At 50.9% G+C, this 17,326-nt stretch overlaps 1 protein-coding gene across 2 annotated transcripts in view; it reads right to left on the bottom strand.

The window, feature by feature from the left end:
* Nucleotides 1-484: 484 nt before the first annotated feature.
* The window catches only part of LOC105034892 (zinc finger CCCH domain-containing protein 11), a 23,279-nt gene continuing 6,437 nt past the window's right edge, over nucleotides 485-17,326 (bottom strand). The window contains exons 5-9 of one of the 2 annotated variants that reach the window (XM_010910209.4): nucleotides 4,413-4,601; nucleotides 4,095-4,225; nucleotides 3,909-4,008; nucleotides 1,625-1,687; nucleotides 485-1,042 (exon numbers count right to left, since the gene is read on the bottom strand). In XM_010910209.4, coding sequence (XP_010908511.1) covers nucleotides 869-1,042; nucleotides 1,625-1,687; nucleotides 3,909-4,008; nucleotides 4,095-4,225; nucleotides 4,413-4,601 — 657 coding nt within the window. In that variant the 3' untranslated portion in view covers nucleotides 485-868. The remainder of the gene's footprint in view (nucleotides 1,043-1,624; nucleotides 1,688-3,908; nucleotides 4,009-4,094; nucleotides 4,226-4,412; nucleotides 4,602-17,326) is intronic. The other variant, XM_010910210.4, reaches the window with a different exon arrangement.

Here is a 17,326-nt window from a genome sequence, read left to right as displayed (position 1 = left end):
AATGCATCTCCCTCACCGGTAGATTTTTATGTCCCACGAAACGTGAAAAATATATTTCCATGGAAAGGAATCACCTTCTCCTCCCCTCCAATTCTAACAAACCAAACAAGCCTGAAAAGTTAAAAACTAATGCCTTGATAATGCTAATGCTCATCTCCAAGAGTTACTTTATGCTTGCAAAAATCAAATCAAAGCTTCGAATGCAATGTCCCATATGCAGGCACGTTGGTCACGGCAACGTTAATTAGCAGTAAATTTGAGCGAACTCCACCGATTATGATGCTCCCATGTAGAGACTTGCTAGTAATATGAAATTGCTGGACTTGAAATTCTTTATCAATTAAGAAAAAAAGATGGAAAATTTTATTAGATCATCAGTCCATTGCCCCGTATCATAAAGGGTGTCCAAAGACACGATTGCATCTAGTCATGACTTTGCCACTTGTTCAGCTAGTAAACGATGTTGCAAGCAAAAGGCAACACATCAGATAACTTGCATCAATATTAGCCTTAAATAAGTGCTTATTCAAAGGTCAACAACTAGGCCGTCCAAAACTCTTTCTGATACCATATTTTATAACCTTGCTTGGCTGGGAAAAGCTGCATCAAAACTTGCTCCTCCACCTCAGCAAGCAAAGCTGAGTCTGATTCTATTATTAGCACCAAATTCGATAAAATACGACTGGTCATAAGAGCATCTTTGCTCTGAGCAGTCTAGTTACCTTGTACACACTTTACACAGCTTGCTACTATAGATGGTACACTCATGCCTTGGATTTCAAAATGCAGAGATGCTGCTGTTGATGGTTCCATCTGAGCATGGTCAGATAGATGCAAGACTAGGCATTGGCAGATGCGTGCAAGCTTCTCAAGATGATGCCTCTATATCTGGTTCACGGATCTGGATGAATGTTTTAGATAGACTTGCTTCCAGCTCATTCAGCTCATCGATGTCCAATTCTTCAACATCATCATCATCCAGCACATCCTTATCAGCAGAAGTTGATGTACCTGGCCTCTCCGCACCATTTTCATTCTTAACCTACAGGCAACTTAAATACATAAGCACATGCTAACAGCATCAATGTAGCACTTATGTGCAGAGAACGTCGATAAGCTATTTGTTAGTGCATGATATCTTGAAGCCTATCTTATCAAACATGAAATCAAGTCATGAAGAACTCTTAAAGCCTTTCTAAAAGCCTACACACGAGTCCTGCACTACTTTGAAGCCAGTCCTGTGTTGAATCACATCTCCATCATTAAGAACATCTACCCTTCAAATACCATGCATCCCCAAGCTCCAAGAACAAGATAATAATGATAATGAATGGCAAAACAAGTGCTAAATAAAATCAGTGACAAATTACACTCTCAAGTCATCGATACAATAGATTATTTGCTAGATAATCATCTACTGTCTGAGAAGCAGTATACATTCAGGAAACATTCATGGCAGCAAAATTTACAAATCCGAGACACAAAATACAATCACCGATTCAAGCAGTTCTCCATATGAAGCATTATTCTAACTGCAGCAGGACTTGAAGGCTCACAAAGTCCTTTTGCTAGGAAGGCCAAGAAAAGCTTTAAAGCAACCAAAGGTGTACAATACAACAACTACCTTCTCATACTTCATTACATCCAGGAGAATTAGCAGGTGGTATACCATCAATCTAATAATGACCTATACAAAAAGAGTCAAGGTTAGAATTTTTGGGAAAGACTACAGCGACAGGTAATATGGATTAACTTTTTCATAGCCTTCTATACAGCCTAGAACATCACATTCCACATTTCTCTTCTCCCTGGGACATGTGAACTTTGATCTTAGAAGTTGTAGGTGACAAGACAGAAAGATTTAAAAGGTTAACAAATGAAAGTTGTCTAGATGTTTCTGATATAAGCTCAATAAAGAATCTAAACAATTGCCATAGGAAAGTGGAAGACTAGAGTGCTAGTCCCTTCAATTACAAAGACCAACTACAAAATGACGGAAGATGAGCAGGTATAGTCCCTCCAATTACAAAGACCAACTACTTGATCATTCAAGGTAACAGAGTTAAAAGCAATTAAAATTAATAAGGTCGCAACCAAGCTAAATAGAATGCCATTATGATAGTTTCTGTTGTGAAAACAAAGACGATCAGTGTTTAAGAGTGCATCTGACTAATTAATCAGAAATGAATTTTAGGTGAGTTTGATTTTAATTAATCATACACATATTAGGTTGGTTGTCTGACCATTCAGTTTTTGAGAGTATCAGTCTTGTTATGAGTACGAAGTATCTTAAGCAGTCCTAGTACCCAAAAAAAAAAAAAAAGAGCAAAGCTAGGTTCAAAAAAGCCTTGGTTTATTTAGATTTGAGTTCAGTGTCAGTTCTTGATATTTATACATGTAATGAGCATCAATAAATTGAAATTTAATAGTGTTTCTCCACTTCCTTTGTTTGAGTGAGACAGTGGCTCAAATCCTAGATGCTGATGAAGCTCTCTATTGTTTTCATCACATGCTCATTGAGCATGTAAAATGTTAAACTTTGCTGAAAATATAATTAATCACACGTTTTCAATTCAAATCCCAATCAACAATCTTTTAGCTTGGTTATTTGAAAATATTACAATTAGATAAAATATTCTTATACAATTAACCACTTACAGCTTCATGATAGCTCCAATTCAACTATAGACCGCAGGTAATGTCTCACCAAAATTCACTAGCTAATCCTCTGATCTACAGATGATAACAAGATACCATAACCCCACACATCGAGCCTTATCCCAACCATATAACATGGGTTTGTATATCATCAATTGCCAAGAAGTCATATTTAAGGCACAAAAACAGGATATATAAAACTTTCAACATCCAAAGCCTTTGCAACTGCAACAAGTTTCATCATGTCCTTTTGAGTGCTTTAGGTTTAGATAGAAATCACTTCAGCGTGAGTGCGCATGCACATGATAGATGGGGCCAAGGGAGAAGTTTTAGCAATGAATGTTCATGTTGAACCATGCCATAACTTATTGCATTTTTGGTAATTCTTTGTTCATTATTTTTTTTTTCTCTCGCCTCTACCTCAGAGCTATAATAGACATTGACCCACTCCCCATGGAACCATTCCTTGCCCCTTCCATTCCTGCCACCTCTTTTCACCGCTGTTCGTTAGCTAAACCCCCTCCACTAACAAAAATTGTTCAACTGGTTCTCCATGTCCACCTGTCAACTGTTTCATACAGGAGCGACAGTTAAAGGGATAGGTGAATTGGGGGAGGAGTAGTTGGAGAGAATTAATTAAGCAGAGAAATGGTGCTCGTATGGGCAGTTTCTCACACCAAGTCATGATAATGCAAGCAATAACTAGATGCACTGGGAAAGAGATGGGGAGGCATCCCATAGACTGAGAGGCAAAGTGATGGCAGCGAACAGCCACAAGATTAGACAAGGATAGAGGGTGAAAAGCTGGACAAGGAGGTCTAATTACTCAGTATGCCAAAATAATATAGCTTTTTTCCCAAAAAAATATTATAAAGTGTTTTGAGATGCTACATCATGGCAAAAGTTAGTGGCTAAAAGGCATTTTTGCAACATTTATTACAACAAAAACAACAAGGGGAATACAACATCTACAACCAAGCAGTACTGATCATGTGAAATGCCAGATCTTCAGCAAATAAATTAAAATATTTTCTAGTAACGTTAACAGATGCATATACAACATTTGTGCAATAACTAATTGACAAGCATATTTTCAGCTGAGTTTACTAGATTAACCCCCAACTCAACCATCTTCACACATCTATGGCAACATAAAAATCCAGCAAGCATTCAAATATGTTATGGTATATAATATTCAAATATAGTTTGAGACATGCTAAATATATATAAACACAAGACGGAGAGATTACCTCCTCCGAAGCATCAGATTCTTCTTCTCTTTGGTATTTATCAAATGCCTCAGCATCATCAACAAACACACTTGAATCCAACAGAAACAATTCGCGGCCACTGAAAGGATTCCATATTGTTAAATTATTGCAACAACACGATAGCAACATTTAATAACCTAGAATGAACAATGCAAAGAAAATTACCTCATGCGATCACTTTTAGCCCTCTCTGCTCGTTGTACAGCAAGACCAGCTTCTCTTTCTTCCATCTTTTTCTTTTTCCATTGCATGAATAATTCAGGAGTAAGAGGAGTGGAGGTAGAAGTCTTTGCCCGCTGCAGGAAGGAAACAATGGCCAATTACGTGATTAGCAGAGTGCTATGTTTCAGGTTTCAACTTCAAGAAATTCCTGGACTTGATAACAATGCATTGCGTTGCTATGAAAAATTACAAAAAGTTGGCGTGAACTAAAAAATACTAAAGAATTGCACCAGCAACAGTAAATTGCAGAGTGGCTTCTACCTGATTTTCAATCTCCTCTTCAATTGATATTTTCTCTGTCTCTTCCTCCAATAAAGCCTTCATTTGAGATTTTAAAACATACCCAGGTGGAAGGGCATGCCTATAGTGGCAGTCTTTCCCACCATTTGGACAAACCCAAAACCAACCATACTGTTTCCTTTCCACTGCTTCTAGGAAGTATTTGCAAACCTGCACAAACACAAAACCGTCACCCAAGAATCTTCATCGAAATGCTGAAACTGCACATATATCACAAGTACCAAACAGCCAATACATTCTCTCTCCCTCCCTCCCTCCCTCCCCCTATATATATATACATATATATATATATATATATACATATATATATATATATATATATATATATATATACATATATATATATATAGAAAGAGAGAGTTTAGGAAAGGACAATTTGCAAATACCAAATCTATAGATTTGGTGCTCCATATCAACACATTCTTTTACGGTTATGCGGGTCAAAAACAGGGGCAAAGAAAACATAGTGACAGCAAAGAGCGAACCAAATAAAAGTGCACAATTCTACACCAATGATGTAGCTCCCAAAACCGGCAGCAAGGATGTTCAATCAACACCCTTCTTCGCAAGTTAATTGGACAAGAATATATCTCCGCATTAATCAGCCTGTTGTGAAGCATATCAGTAATCTTTAAGCTTTATCAAGAATACAGGGGACCACATACAAGGGCAACAATGGCAGCAAAAGATGACTTAAGCACAAAAAGGTCCACCAATCCACCTTCATGTCCTCTTCACTAGAATCTAGTAAACTGAATCAGAAGAACCCACAAGGTACCTTTGAATCACATAAAATTAAACCATCCAAAATTGCAATAGAAAGCAACGTTCAGGTTGAGCATATTTTAAAGGGACACCAGGCAATTAGTAACTGAAATATGTCAAGCCGAGAGCTGCATGTGCTTCAGAACATTGCCCACATGCTTTGCTCATCCCCGAAAGCAGAAAAGTCCATCATGGGTGCCACATCAACTATTGAAATTTTCAGAAAACTGCTCCTGTACCCACTTCCTAAGCACTTAGTATTCACTCCATTTTTTCTTTGAGGTGTAATTTCCCATGTGGCATGAGAATACACTCCCACATCTGCATCTGCTTCAAGCAAACAAGTGCACCTCTATAGTCAGGCCAGATATTTTATGCAGAGTGTTGATTTTCCCTCCTCTTCCATCCAAGGAAATTCCAACAATAAATTAATAGCTCAAGATAGAGTTGTAATTCTTGAGAGACAGCCACAAAAGAGTGAATTTTTTCATGATCAAAAATCCCTCCCATAAAGCCCCCTATTTGAAAGGCTATGGAACATTTATGGTCTCACACACATGGAGATCGAGTTGGAAGACCACATCAACTATATCAAGATCACAAAAAGATGTGACAAATGACAATGTAGAAAAGGTATTCTTCATAAGAAGATACTTCAACAGGTATTAGGCAGAAAAACAGGATGGAGTACACAGAGTACAAGTTGAATGATAGGATACAATCATGTTTCTGCATTAACTGAACTGGAACCAAGCAGTATTACAGAAGATGAAAACGTCCAGAGTGCAAGTGGGTCAGATCAACGAATAAACAATTTCAAATAAACCAACCCATACCTTAAAAATTATTATCATCGGGTGAATTCAAATCTGAAACTAGACCTATATGCTTTTCCCAAACCAGACATTGGCCAAAAGCAAAAAGTTCCAAGCAAGCTGAATGATAGCAAAGCTAATTCTTGAGGCACATAAGCCTCATATAATTATTACAACTCAAATAATTGTTACAGTTCCTTGCCACAGACAAATGAATTATCAGAATTTGATAAATAAGAATACAGAGAGAGGTATTTAATAAAGAGAGGGAAAACTGTAACCCCTCATGCAGCAACTTTTATATTTATTCAGCAGAGGTTTAATAAAGTGTTAATGGGTGCCGCACAAGGATGTGATAGAAAAGACAGTTGTTCTGATAATGGATGACAAATCAGATATAAGTGGAAAACCAAATGACAATGTGATGCTTTCTCATTTGCATTTTGTTAATAGTATTAATTGTAGTACATCCACCTTTCCTTTGATGCGCTCCTATTTTGTCTCTTATACATGTCAAACAAAATTATAGAATTACTGAAGCCACCTTGCAGTTCAAAAACATAATTGAATATCATTTATACAAAACTAAACAAAGAAGGCACAAGCATGCATTATTCAATAACAAAACAGTCTCGGACACTATGCAACGAGATTTTTGATCCTTTTGTAATGATATATCAGTTTCCATCACTCCAAATTATAGCAACTATCTAGTGCATTTATTTCTAGTTAAATTGTTTGTAAGAAAAATAATGTGCTCAGGACTTATGTCTGCAATCCCTGCAACTATATTCATGTTAGTGTATCTAAGTGCAAGTATAATGATGATAAGACACATTCCAATAGCAAAAGTGGAAAGGGATTAAACAAAACAATCAGCTGTCAACTTGATTGCCACCTTGCACAGGTTACACAAATTAGAACCAATGCAAAATCAAGCGCACAAAAAGGAATAATAAAATTAAATAGAAAATATGAGGGAAAGATAAAAAGTTAGCAGGCCATAGTTAGCATGTACATAGAGAAACTCTACATATCATAGTGTGGATTGCATAAATAACAACTCCTATTCAAGCTTTTTCAAGAAAGTAATAAGTTTGATTTTTGCATCAGAAAATAATCTTATTTCCTCAGTCACCTTATTAACTTTCAATATTGTTGGGTATAAAATACCCACAGCCGAAATCCTCGACGGAATCAACTTCGAGCGGCACAGCTCCGCCCGGACTCCTACGGGAGCCGGGCTCCACCACCGACATCAGCACAGCCCCGCCCGGACTCCTACGGGAGCCGGGCTCCACCACCGACTTCGAGCAGCACAGCCCCGCCCGGACTCCTACGGGAGCCGGGCTCCACCGCCGACATCAGCGTAGATCCGCCCGGACTCCTACGGGAGCCAGGCTCCGCCATCGATAGCAGTACAGCTCCGCCCGGACTCCTACGGGAGCCGGGCTCCGACCTCAATATCAGCTGCTGGTAAGCTTCGTCCGGACCCCTACGGGAGCCGGACTTCACCTTTAACTTTGATTGCAGCGCAGCTCCGCCCGGACTCCTACGGGAGCCGAGCTCCGACCTCAATATCAGCTGCTGGTAAGCTTCGTCCGGACCCCTACGGGAGCCGGACTTCACCTTTAACTTTGATTGCAGCGCAGCTCCGCCCAGACTCCTACGGGAGCCGGGCTCCACCGCCGACAGCAAGCGCAGCTCCGCCCGGACTCCTACGGGAGCCGGGCTCCACCGCCGACAGCGACGTAGCTCCGCCCCGACTCCTACGGGAGCCGGGCTCCACCGCCGACATCAGCACAGCTCCGCCCGGACTCCTACGGGAGCCGGACTCCACCGCCGACATCAGCACAGCTCCGCCCGGGCTCCTACGGGAGCCGGGCTCCACCGCCGACATCAGCGTAGATCCGCCCGGACTCCTACGGGAGCCGGGCTCCGCCATCGATAGCAGTACAGCTCCGCCCGGACTCCTACGGGAGCCGGGCTCCGACCTCAATGTCAGCTGCTGGTAAGCTTCGTCCGGACCCCTACGGGAGCCGGACTTCACCTTTAACTTTGATTGCAGCGCAGCTCCGCCCGAACTCCTACGGGAGCCGGGCTCCACCGCCGACAGCAAGCGCAGCTCCGCCCGGACTCCTACGGGAGCCGGGCTCCACCGCCGACAGCGACGCAGCTCCGCCCCGACTCCTACGGGAGCCGGGCTCCACCGCCGACATCAGCACAGCCCCGCCCGGACTCCTACGGGAGCCGGGCTCCACCGCCGACATCAGCACAGCTCCGCCCGGGCTCCTACGGGAGCCGGGCTCCACCGCCGACATCAGCACAGCCCCGCCCGGACTCCTACGGGAGCCGGGCTCCACCACCGACTTCGAGCAGCATAGCCCCGCCCGGACTCCTACGGGAGCCGGGCTCCACCGCCGACATCAGCGTAGATCCGTCCGGACTCCTACGGGAGCCGGGCTCCGCCATCGATAGCAGTACAGCTCCGCCCGGACTCCTACGGGAGCCGGGCTCCGACCTCAATATCAGCTGCTGGTAAGCTTCGTCCGGACCCCTACGGGAGCCGGACTTCACCTTTAACTTTGATTGCAGCGCAGCTCCGCCCGGACTCCTACGGCAGCCGGGCTCCACCGCCGACAGCAAGCGCAGCTCCGCCCGGACTCCTACGGGAGCCGGGCTCCACCGCCGACAGCAGCGCAGCTCCGCCCGGACTCCTACGGGAGCCGGGCTCCGCCCTCAGTTTCAACTGCTGGTAAGCTCCATCCGGACTCCTACGAGAGCCGGACTTCGCCTTTAATTTTAAATTGCAGGAGGACTTCGCCCGTGCTCTTAAGGGAGCCGAGCTTCATCTCCGACGCCAACGACTACAGCCGCAAGCAGACTCCGCCCGGACTCCTACGAGAGCCGGATTCCGCCCGCAACTTCGGCTCCGAGAGGGTTCCGCCCGGACTCCCCCGGGAGTAGGGCTCCACCCACGACCCCAACCGCCAGGAGGACCTCTCCCGGACCTCAACAGAAACCGGGCTCCGGCCACTGCCGAGCTTCAATCGACAGATCCACGCCCCCTGACAGGCCACCAAAACGACCACGACCCTGCTCCACTTCCTGTGGCGGACTCCGCGCAGTTCCATCATTCCCTGACAGGCCGCAGTAACCATCGCCACCCTGCTCCACTTCCTGTGGCGGATTCCGCACAGCTCCACTATCCCCTGGCAGGCCACAATAACGGCCACGAACCTGCTCCACCTCCTGCGACGGATACCATACGATTCTCCTATCCGCTGGCAAGTCACGACAACGGACGCTGCTCCACCCCTCATAACAGATTCCACGTGACGGGCCGCGGTGATGGCCACGTGTCTGCTCCACCGTCTTTCGCAATCAATTCCTCTGACCATGGGCGGCCCACTACCAGGCGGTTACAAACGTCGCCATCAATCCGTTGCCTCCTCCGCCTATAAAAGGGAGACCCAGATACGTTATTCTTTAAGCTCACTTTCCTTATCTCAAAACTCTGCTAAATTCTCCGTTCGAGCACTCCATTCTTGTTGAGGCAGAGAACTGACTTGAGCGTCGGAGGGTCTTGCCGGAGCAACCCCACCTCCGGTTTAGACTTCCCTTGCAGGTCCCGGCGGCGTCCGCGGCTTCCCCGACTCCAACTTCTCCGGCGCAAGCGGATTTTTGCACCAACAGGATTGGCGCTAGAGGAAGGGCTGTGTGTCTTCGCAGCACCCTTGTTCTTAAAGGAGTGTTCAACGGAGCTGCCTCCGACCGTTTCTCCGTCATCCACTCCTAATCCCCCCCGCAAGATCGACACCCGATGCCTCCGCGCAGGGCGTCCACCCGGCGGTCCACGGCCTCCGCGGCCAGATCTCAGGCTCCGGCCTCCCCTCCCGTTTCTCAGCCTCCTCCTCCCCCTCCGGCGACGGCGGTCGGCGCGGAGCAGTTTGACTTGCTGGCGCAGCAGGTCAAAGGCCTCGTCGAAGCCGTACAAGCAATGCAGCAGCAGCCACCGCAGGCATCGGCGCATCCGGAGGGGGCATCTCCGGAATGCCAGAACCCGGCGGTGGGGCGGGCCACCTGGGCCAGCTGCCCCGTCCTTCTCGGGAAGGCGAATCTGAGGGTAGAGAGCCCTCAATCGGACCACGACTCCACCCCTGGAAGATCCCTGCCCCCGTTCTGCCAAAGGACCCTCGAGACTCGAAGTCGAGAGGACTTCCTGGACCGGAGGCTCCAGGAGATGAACCGGCGGATCGAAGAACTCCGCCACGCGCCTCCCGCTTATGGTGAGGATATTTGCACTAACCCTCCCTTCTCCCAAATGATTATGCAGGAACCGATCCCGCCGAATTTCAAGCTTCCCCAGTTCGAAAGCTACGACGGGACGTCGGACCCGGTTGATCATCTGGAGGCCTTTCGAACGATGATGCTGCTTCACGGTGCTCCTGACGCCATCTTGTGCCGGGCTTTCCCGTCTACTTTAAAGGGAGCAGCAAGAAACTGGTACTCGGCTCTGAAGCCGGGTACCATATTCTCCTTCGATCAAATGAGCCACCAATTCGTGGCCCATTTTGTCAGCAGCCGACGTCCCCGGAAAGGTTCGGAGTCCCTCATCAACATCAAGCAGAGGGAAGGGGAGTCCATACGGGCCTACGTCAACCGCTTCAACATCGCGGCGTTGGAGGTCCGGAACTTGGACCAGTCAGTTGCCATGGCCGCCCTGAAAGGTGGCCTTCAGAAGAATGATCTCTTGTACTCCCTGGAGAAGAAGTACCCCAGGAATTTTGCTGATCTGCTGGCTCGGGCTGAAGGATACGCCCGAGCGGAAGAGGCCTTCAAAATGAAGGACGAAGAGACTGCGAGGGAGCGTCAGGCGGGAGATTCTGGTAAGCCCGCAGTTGAGAAGAGGCCAAAGGAAGCCCGGCCTCGCTCCCGATCCCCTCCTGGACATAAGCGCGCCCATACTCCCCCCGGGCACGCAGGCAGAGAAGCCCGGACAACAGGTTTCGGCGGGGTTCCCCGCCAGGGAAATTCCGCAGCTACGCCCCCCTCAACGCCTCGAAGGCCCAGGTGCTGATGGAGATCAGGGAGCAGCTCCCTAGGCCGGAGAGGATGCGCACGCACCCCGGGAAGCGCAACCCCAACAAGTTCTGCCTCTACCACCGCGACCACGGCCACGACACGGAGGAATGCATCCAGCTCCAGGACGAGATCGAGGAGCTCATTCGGCGAGGTCGACTCGACAGATTCATCTGCCGCAGGCCTGAGGATAGAAGAGACCGGCCAAGAGCCCTCCCGCCGCCTGAACCGCAGAAAAGGGAGGAGCAGCCCGGGGACCGACCGCCCATCGGGACCATCGACTCCATCACCGGAGGGCCTCAAGGAGGAGCGGGAATACTGTAAATGTATCGCTTACTATTTCGCTTTGAATCTACTTTTCTTTTTAGCTAACATGCTCCTCCCACCTAGCGTGGATGTATTATGACTGGATATGATCCCTCCAAGAACACGGCCACGTTAGGAACAGGAGGAGAACCTCGTCCTGACGTGAGCAAGGTCAAAGGCCCGGTTCTTTTAGACCGGATGGGGGGAGAGGCCTCACAACGCCCTAATGTGCCCCCACAGCCTTGTTAGGGACAGGAGGAAAACCTCGCCCTAACATGAGCAAAGTCAAAGGCCCGGTTCTTTTAGACCGGATGGAGGGAGAGGCCTTACAACGCCCTAATGTGCCCCCACAGCCCTGTTAGGGACAGGAGGAAAACCTCGCCCTAACTTGAGCAAAGTCAAAGGCCCGGTTCTTTTAGACCGGATGGGGGGAGAGGCCTTGCAACGCCCTAATGTGCCCCCACAGCCATGTCAGGAACAGGAGGAGAACCTCATCCTGACATGAGCAAAGTTGAAGGCTCGGTTCTTTTAGACCGGAGAGGGGAGAGGCCTTACAGCGCCCTAACGCGCCCCCACAAGCCAGGCTGATAACGAGAACCTCGCGCCGGCTCAAGCAAAATGGAAGGTCCGGACTCCTACGGGAGCCGGGTTCCGCCGCCAAGGAAAGCTTCACCCGGACTCCTACGGGAGCCGGGTTCCGCCGCCAAGGAAGACTTCACCCGGACTCCTACGGGAGCCGGGTTCCGCCGCCAAGGAAAGCTTCACCCGGACTCCTACGGGAGCCGGGTTCCGCCGCCAAGGAAGACTTCACCCGGACTCCTACGGGAGCCGGGTTCCGCCGCCAAGGAAAGCTTCGCCCGGACTCCTAAGGAAGCCGGGCTCCATCCGCTACTTCGCCAGCAAGGGTTAAAAATGGTGGCGAGACTTGGCCGCATGACGAGATCGGAGGGAAGGGAAGAGCCCCTTCCCACGACGACATCTAAGCCAAACAAGCCAAACGACGAGAAAGGGTCAACGGACGACAATATCGGTGCTACGCGTGGACAAGGTAACACAAAGCGCTTTTTCTTCATTTCCGATATACGTACTACAGGGCCAGGACGGCCAGGGAAAGAGGGACAAAACGACAAGAAGAAAGCAGCTACAAAAAGGGGGTGACTACAAAAGAACTCTAAGGAGGTCCTGCTCCCTCCGACCTAGGGTTATCACCTCCATCCCTCAACCAGGACTGCCTCAGGTTCTCCACTGCTTCTTCTAGTTCTTCCTTCTTCCGCAGCGTATCCTGGAGCGTCAGACGAAGATGTCGGCTCTCTGCCTCCGCTTCTCGACGCCGCTTCCGCAGAACTTCGGACTCCGCCTCTGCATCCGCGACGGCCTTCCGCTCGAGCGCCAGTTGGATTTTCACTTGTTGAAGCTCGACTGTCTTCTCCCTAAGGGAGACGGAAATCCCTTCGACAGTGCCTCTCAGGGCTAGGAGCTCTTCGGTATCTTGAGCGTTAGTAAGCTGCGCCCTAGTAACCAACTGCCTCTGGAGACGAACAACCTCGTCCGCCGCCTGACGGAATCTCCCTTTGTGCTCTTCCACTTGCCGGCGCCAGCTGGCCCGCTGCACATCGTGGCTCATCTCAGCATCTTGAAGTTGCTTCTGGAGGTCGGAGACCTTCTGCGACCATTTTGTTCATCATCAACCCGTGCCAGGAGCCGAGATGAGTTTCCTTCCAGCTGGCCGATCTTCCTCTTCGCAGCTGATAGCTCCACCTTAAGGGCGCTGATCCTGGCTTCTTGAGCCCAAGTTCAGTCGCTGGCGCTCTTCTTACATTCCTCGAGCTCCTTTGCGAAGTTCGCCTTCCTCCGACTGTAATCCATGATTGCCTTCACTTGGAGACTCCTGAAGTAGGCGGCCTCAGCGACGGCTTCGGAATAGCATTTTCTCGACTTGCGGAGCTCGTCCTCCGACTTCTTCAACTTCTTCGTCAGGTGGAGGACCTCCTTTTTCAGCCGCTGGACAGCTGACTTCAGCGGGACCCCCAGGGGCAAGGGGAGTGCTTCAGCAGGGCACTGCCATCGGAAGGTGCAAACGTCAAGGACCAGCTCATTACAAGAAGAAAGGCAGAAAGGAGGAGGGGGAAGGAGAGGCCATCCACAATAAGAAATCCGACTTTATTGATTAATTTTGAAGACAGACGGAAAGAAAATATGGCGACAAAAGAAAGACACAAGGTCGGAGGTCTCAGACCTCGGGGGCAGGGGGTGGAGAGCTCGGCGCGGGGGGTGTGACTACGGTAGCGGCGGACGAAGGGCCGGCCTCGTCTTCAGACTCCTCCAGAAAGCCGAGATCAAGGTCGGGGTATCTGCTGGCCACCCTCTCTCGGCAGAGCTCGAACCCCTTGGTGAACGCCTCCAGGCCGAACTGGACGTTCAGTTCCCTCATCTCCGCGGAGGCCTTGAACTCCTCCACCGCAAGGGTCCTGGCCTTCGAGACCAGAACCGGAGTTTGCTCGGCCAAATGGGCGACCTCGGCCTCCGCCTTCCTCGCCGACTCCTCCAAGCTTCATCTCTCCTCCCAGGCTTGTCTTTCCTCTTCCCGGGCTTGCCTCTCTCTCTCCAGGGCCTCTTGGAGGGCGGCTACTTCGGCCGTCTTCGCTTGAAGGCGGCAACCTCGGCCTGGCAGCGCTCCTCCGCCTGAAGGAGGTCCCTTCTCATGCGGCTCGACGCCTCGACATAGGCGAAGAGCTGGTGCCCAATCTGCAAGGACGGATAGAGAATCACAACAAAGGCTGAGTGACCATGCAAATAAACATCCGCTTACCTCAAGAAAGGACCCCAAAGAGTCCCAAGCCCGCTGCTCGGGATCGGCGCGGTCGATCCTCTCCACGACATCGGACAGAATGCAGCCATCGAGCAACCGCCTGATCAGATCTTTGTCGTTGAAGGGGTTCTCCGATCCCCCCTCGGAGCAGACGGACTCGTCTACAGCAGCTCGGTGGCTGCTCGCCCTGCGAGCCACCGATTTCCTCCTTCTCCCCGCGGCGGGCGCCTCCGTGGGGCGAGCCCCCGGAACGGGGGCCCCAGTCGGTGGGCTCCTTGAGGAAGCCCGGGGGACCGCTGGCTCGGCATCCGAAGGAATGTCGATGGCCGGGGTCGCCTGGACGGGCGCGGCCAAGCTCGTCTCCTCCACCCTGGCCCTCTTCGCCGATCCGAAGGCCGTCGCGTCCTTCCTCTTCTGAGCTCTCATAGCCTTGGCGAGCATCCGCGTGGCTTCGGCGTCCATTGCTAAAAAAACAAAAAAAACAACAGGAAAAGAAAAGAAGAAAGAAGAAGCGGCACCGATCAGTCCAGAGTCAAAAAAAAAAAAAAAAAAAAAAGAAGAAAAAAGAAGAGAGAAAGAAAGAGGAAGAAAAGAGCGAAAAAAAAAATAATAATAATAATAAACAAAGAGAAGAAGAAGGCGAGAAAAAGAAAGATAAATACTTGCTGGATCCTGGGGGCTCAGGCCGATGTTGAAAAGAAGCTGCTCCCTCAGAAGGTTAGGAAGGAAGGAGCGGGGTAACTTAGAAGCTTCTGGGCGGCCTGGAGGTCGTCCTCTCCCAGGCTGGGAGCCCGGCGGACGGAATCCCTCAGAGACCCCCAAGGGGGCAGACCCAGTTCCAGGGTCGGACAGTAGACGAAGAGAAATTTCCCCTTCCAGTTGTGAATCGAAGAAGGGGCGCCCTTCAGCAACCCCTTCTTACCAAACTGGGGGGAAAGTACCACCAGTCCTTCGCTGAAGGATGGCGTTTGAAGGTGTAAAAATGCCTGAACAAGGAGAGGGATGGCTGGAACTCGGCTATGTGGCAGAGAGAGAGAAATCCTATCAAAAACCTAAAGGAATTCGGGGCCTCAGAGGCGAGAGAAATGTCTAAGAAGCGAAAGAAGGCGGCAACAAAGACAGGAAGTGGAAGCCGGAGTCCGGCACGAAATGCCTCCTGATACAAACAAAAGCGACCAGGAGGGGGAGCGCTGGCCCGGTCAGAGGGGCCAGGAAGCTCCAGGTCGTACTCCGAAGGAACCCCGTACCGAGTCCTTATCAGAAGGAGTTCATCCGGAGTCGACGAACATGGAATGGCGCCCGGCGCAAAAACCGGGCGGGGCCCTGCCCGGACGCGGGTTCGTCCGCAGAGACAGGGACCTGGGGGTTCGAAGCAGAAGAACTCTCAGAACTGACGGGGGCAGAAGAGTCGGAAGACATTTTGAGCAGTTTCGGAGGGAGAACCTAAAGGATCCTAGAAAGGCAGACCGAAAGGGGAACGAGACGCCGAAGGCCAACTCAGAAGAAGACACAAAAGTAATGAAAGAGGAGAAGCTCCTAGGCGGTAAGAAGAAGGTTGGCACTAACCTATATTGCTCTGGGGACCTGGGGAGCGAGAACGGGAGGCGCCTACGGCTCGAGAAGACGTTCACTAGAGCAGGCTCTCGAAGAGAAGACAGACGCCAGCAAAAAAATCAGAAATGGAGTAGGACGCCTGAAGGGGGAGGACGGGTTTAAATAGACCCTGGAATCCGACGCCATAATGATCGCGAATCCCCCCAGGCCAGTCCACACCCGACACGTGTCCCACTCCCCCTGGCAGGCGGCTAAAAGCGGCTGACGGTTGGCAGACCATAATTGCGCCGTACCTAGGCCAGTGTACCTGCGGATTTTCGAAGCGTCCCCTCGTACCGCTCCAATTCGAAAAGACTCCGGCACGCGCTCATTAATGCCAAAATATCTGGAGGCGGCAGTGCGCAGAATTCGAAGAGACGGTTCCGGCTATACCCACCTCTCTCTGTGTACTTCCTTCGCTTGAAATTCAAACTCGGAAGTGGGGGACTGGTGTTGGGTATAAATACCCACAGCCGAAATCCTCGACGGAATCAACTTCGAGCGGCATAGCTCAGCCCGGACTCCTACGGGAGCCGGGCTCCACCACCGACATCAGCACAGCCCCGCTCGGACTCCTACGGGAGCCGGGCTCCACCACCGACTTCGAGCAGCACAGCCCCGCCCGGACTCCTACAGGAGCCGGGCTCCACCGCGACATCAGCGTAGATCCGCCCGGACTCCTACGGGAGCCGGGCTCCGCCATCGGATAGCAGTACAGCTCCGTCCGGACTCCTACGGGAGCCGGGCTCCGACCTCAATATTAGCTGCTGTAGCTTCGTCCGACCCCTACGGAGCCGGACTTCACTTTAACTTTGATTGCAGCACAGCTCCGCCCGACTCCTACGGAGCCGGGCTCCACCGCCGACAGCAAGCGCAGCTCCGCCCGGACTCCTACGGAGTAGGGCTCCACCGCCGACATCAGCACAGCTCCGCCCGGACTCCTACGGGAGCCGGGCTCCACGCCGACATCAGCAACAGCTCCGCCCGGACTCCTACGGGAGCCGGGCTCCACGCCGACATCAGCACAGCTCCGCCCGGACTCCTACGGGAGCCGGGCTCCCCGACATCAGCAGCAGCTCCGCCCGGACTCCTACGGGAGCCGGGCTCCACCGCCGACATCAGCAGCTCCGCCCGGACTCCTACGGGAGCCGGGCTCCGCCAGATGCAGACAGCTCCGCCCGGACTCCTACGGGAGCCGGGCTCCACCCCAACATCAGCACGAAGCTCCGCCCGGACTCCTACGGGAGCCGGGCTCCACCAACATGCAGCAGCTCCGCCCGGACTCCTACGGGAGCCGGGCTCCACCGCCGACAGCAGCGCAGCTCCGCCCGGACTCCTACGGGAGCCGGGCTCCACCGCCGACAGCAGCAGCTCCGCCCGGACTCCTACGGGAGCCGGCTCCACGCCGACATCAGCACAGCTCCGCCCGGACTCCTACGGGAGCCGGGCTCCACCGCCGACATCAGCACAGCTCCGCCCGGACTCCTACGGAGCCGGGCTCCACC

This window comes from Elaeis guineensis, chromosome 10 (genome assembly GCF_000442705.2).
Source record: "Elaeis guineensis isolate ETL-2024a chromosome 10, EG11, whole genome shotgun sequence".
Classification (NCBI taxonomy): Eukaryota; Viridiplantae; Streptophyta; class Magnoliopsida; order Arecales; family Arecaceae; genus Elaeis; species Elaeis guineensis.
Note: the sequence above shows the minus strand (reverse complement) of the source record. Positions and strands in the feature narration are given on the sequence as shown.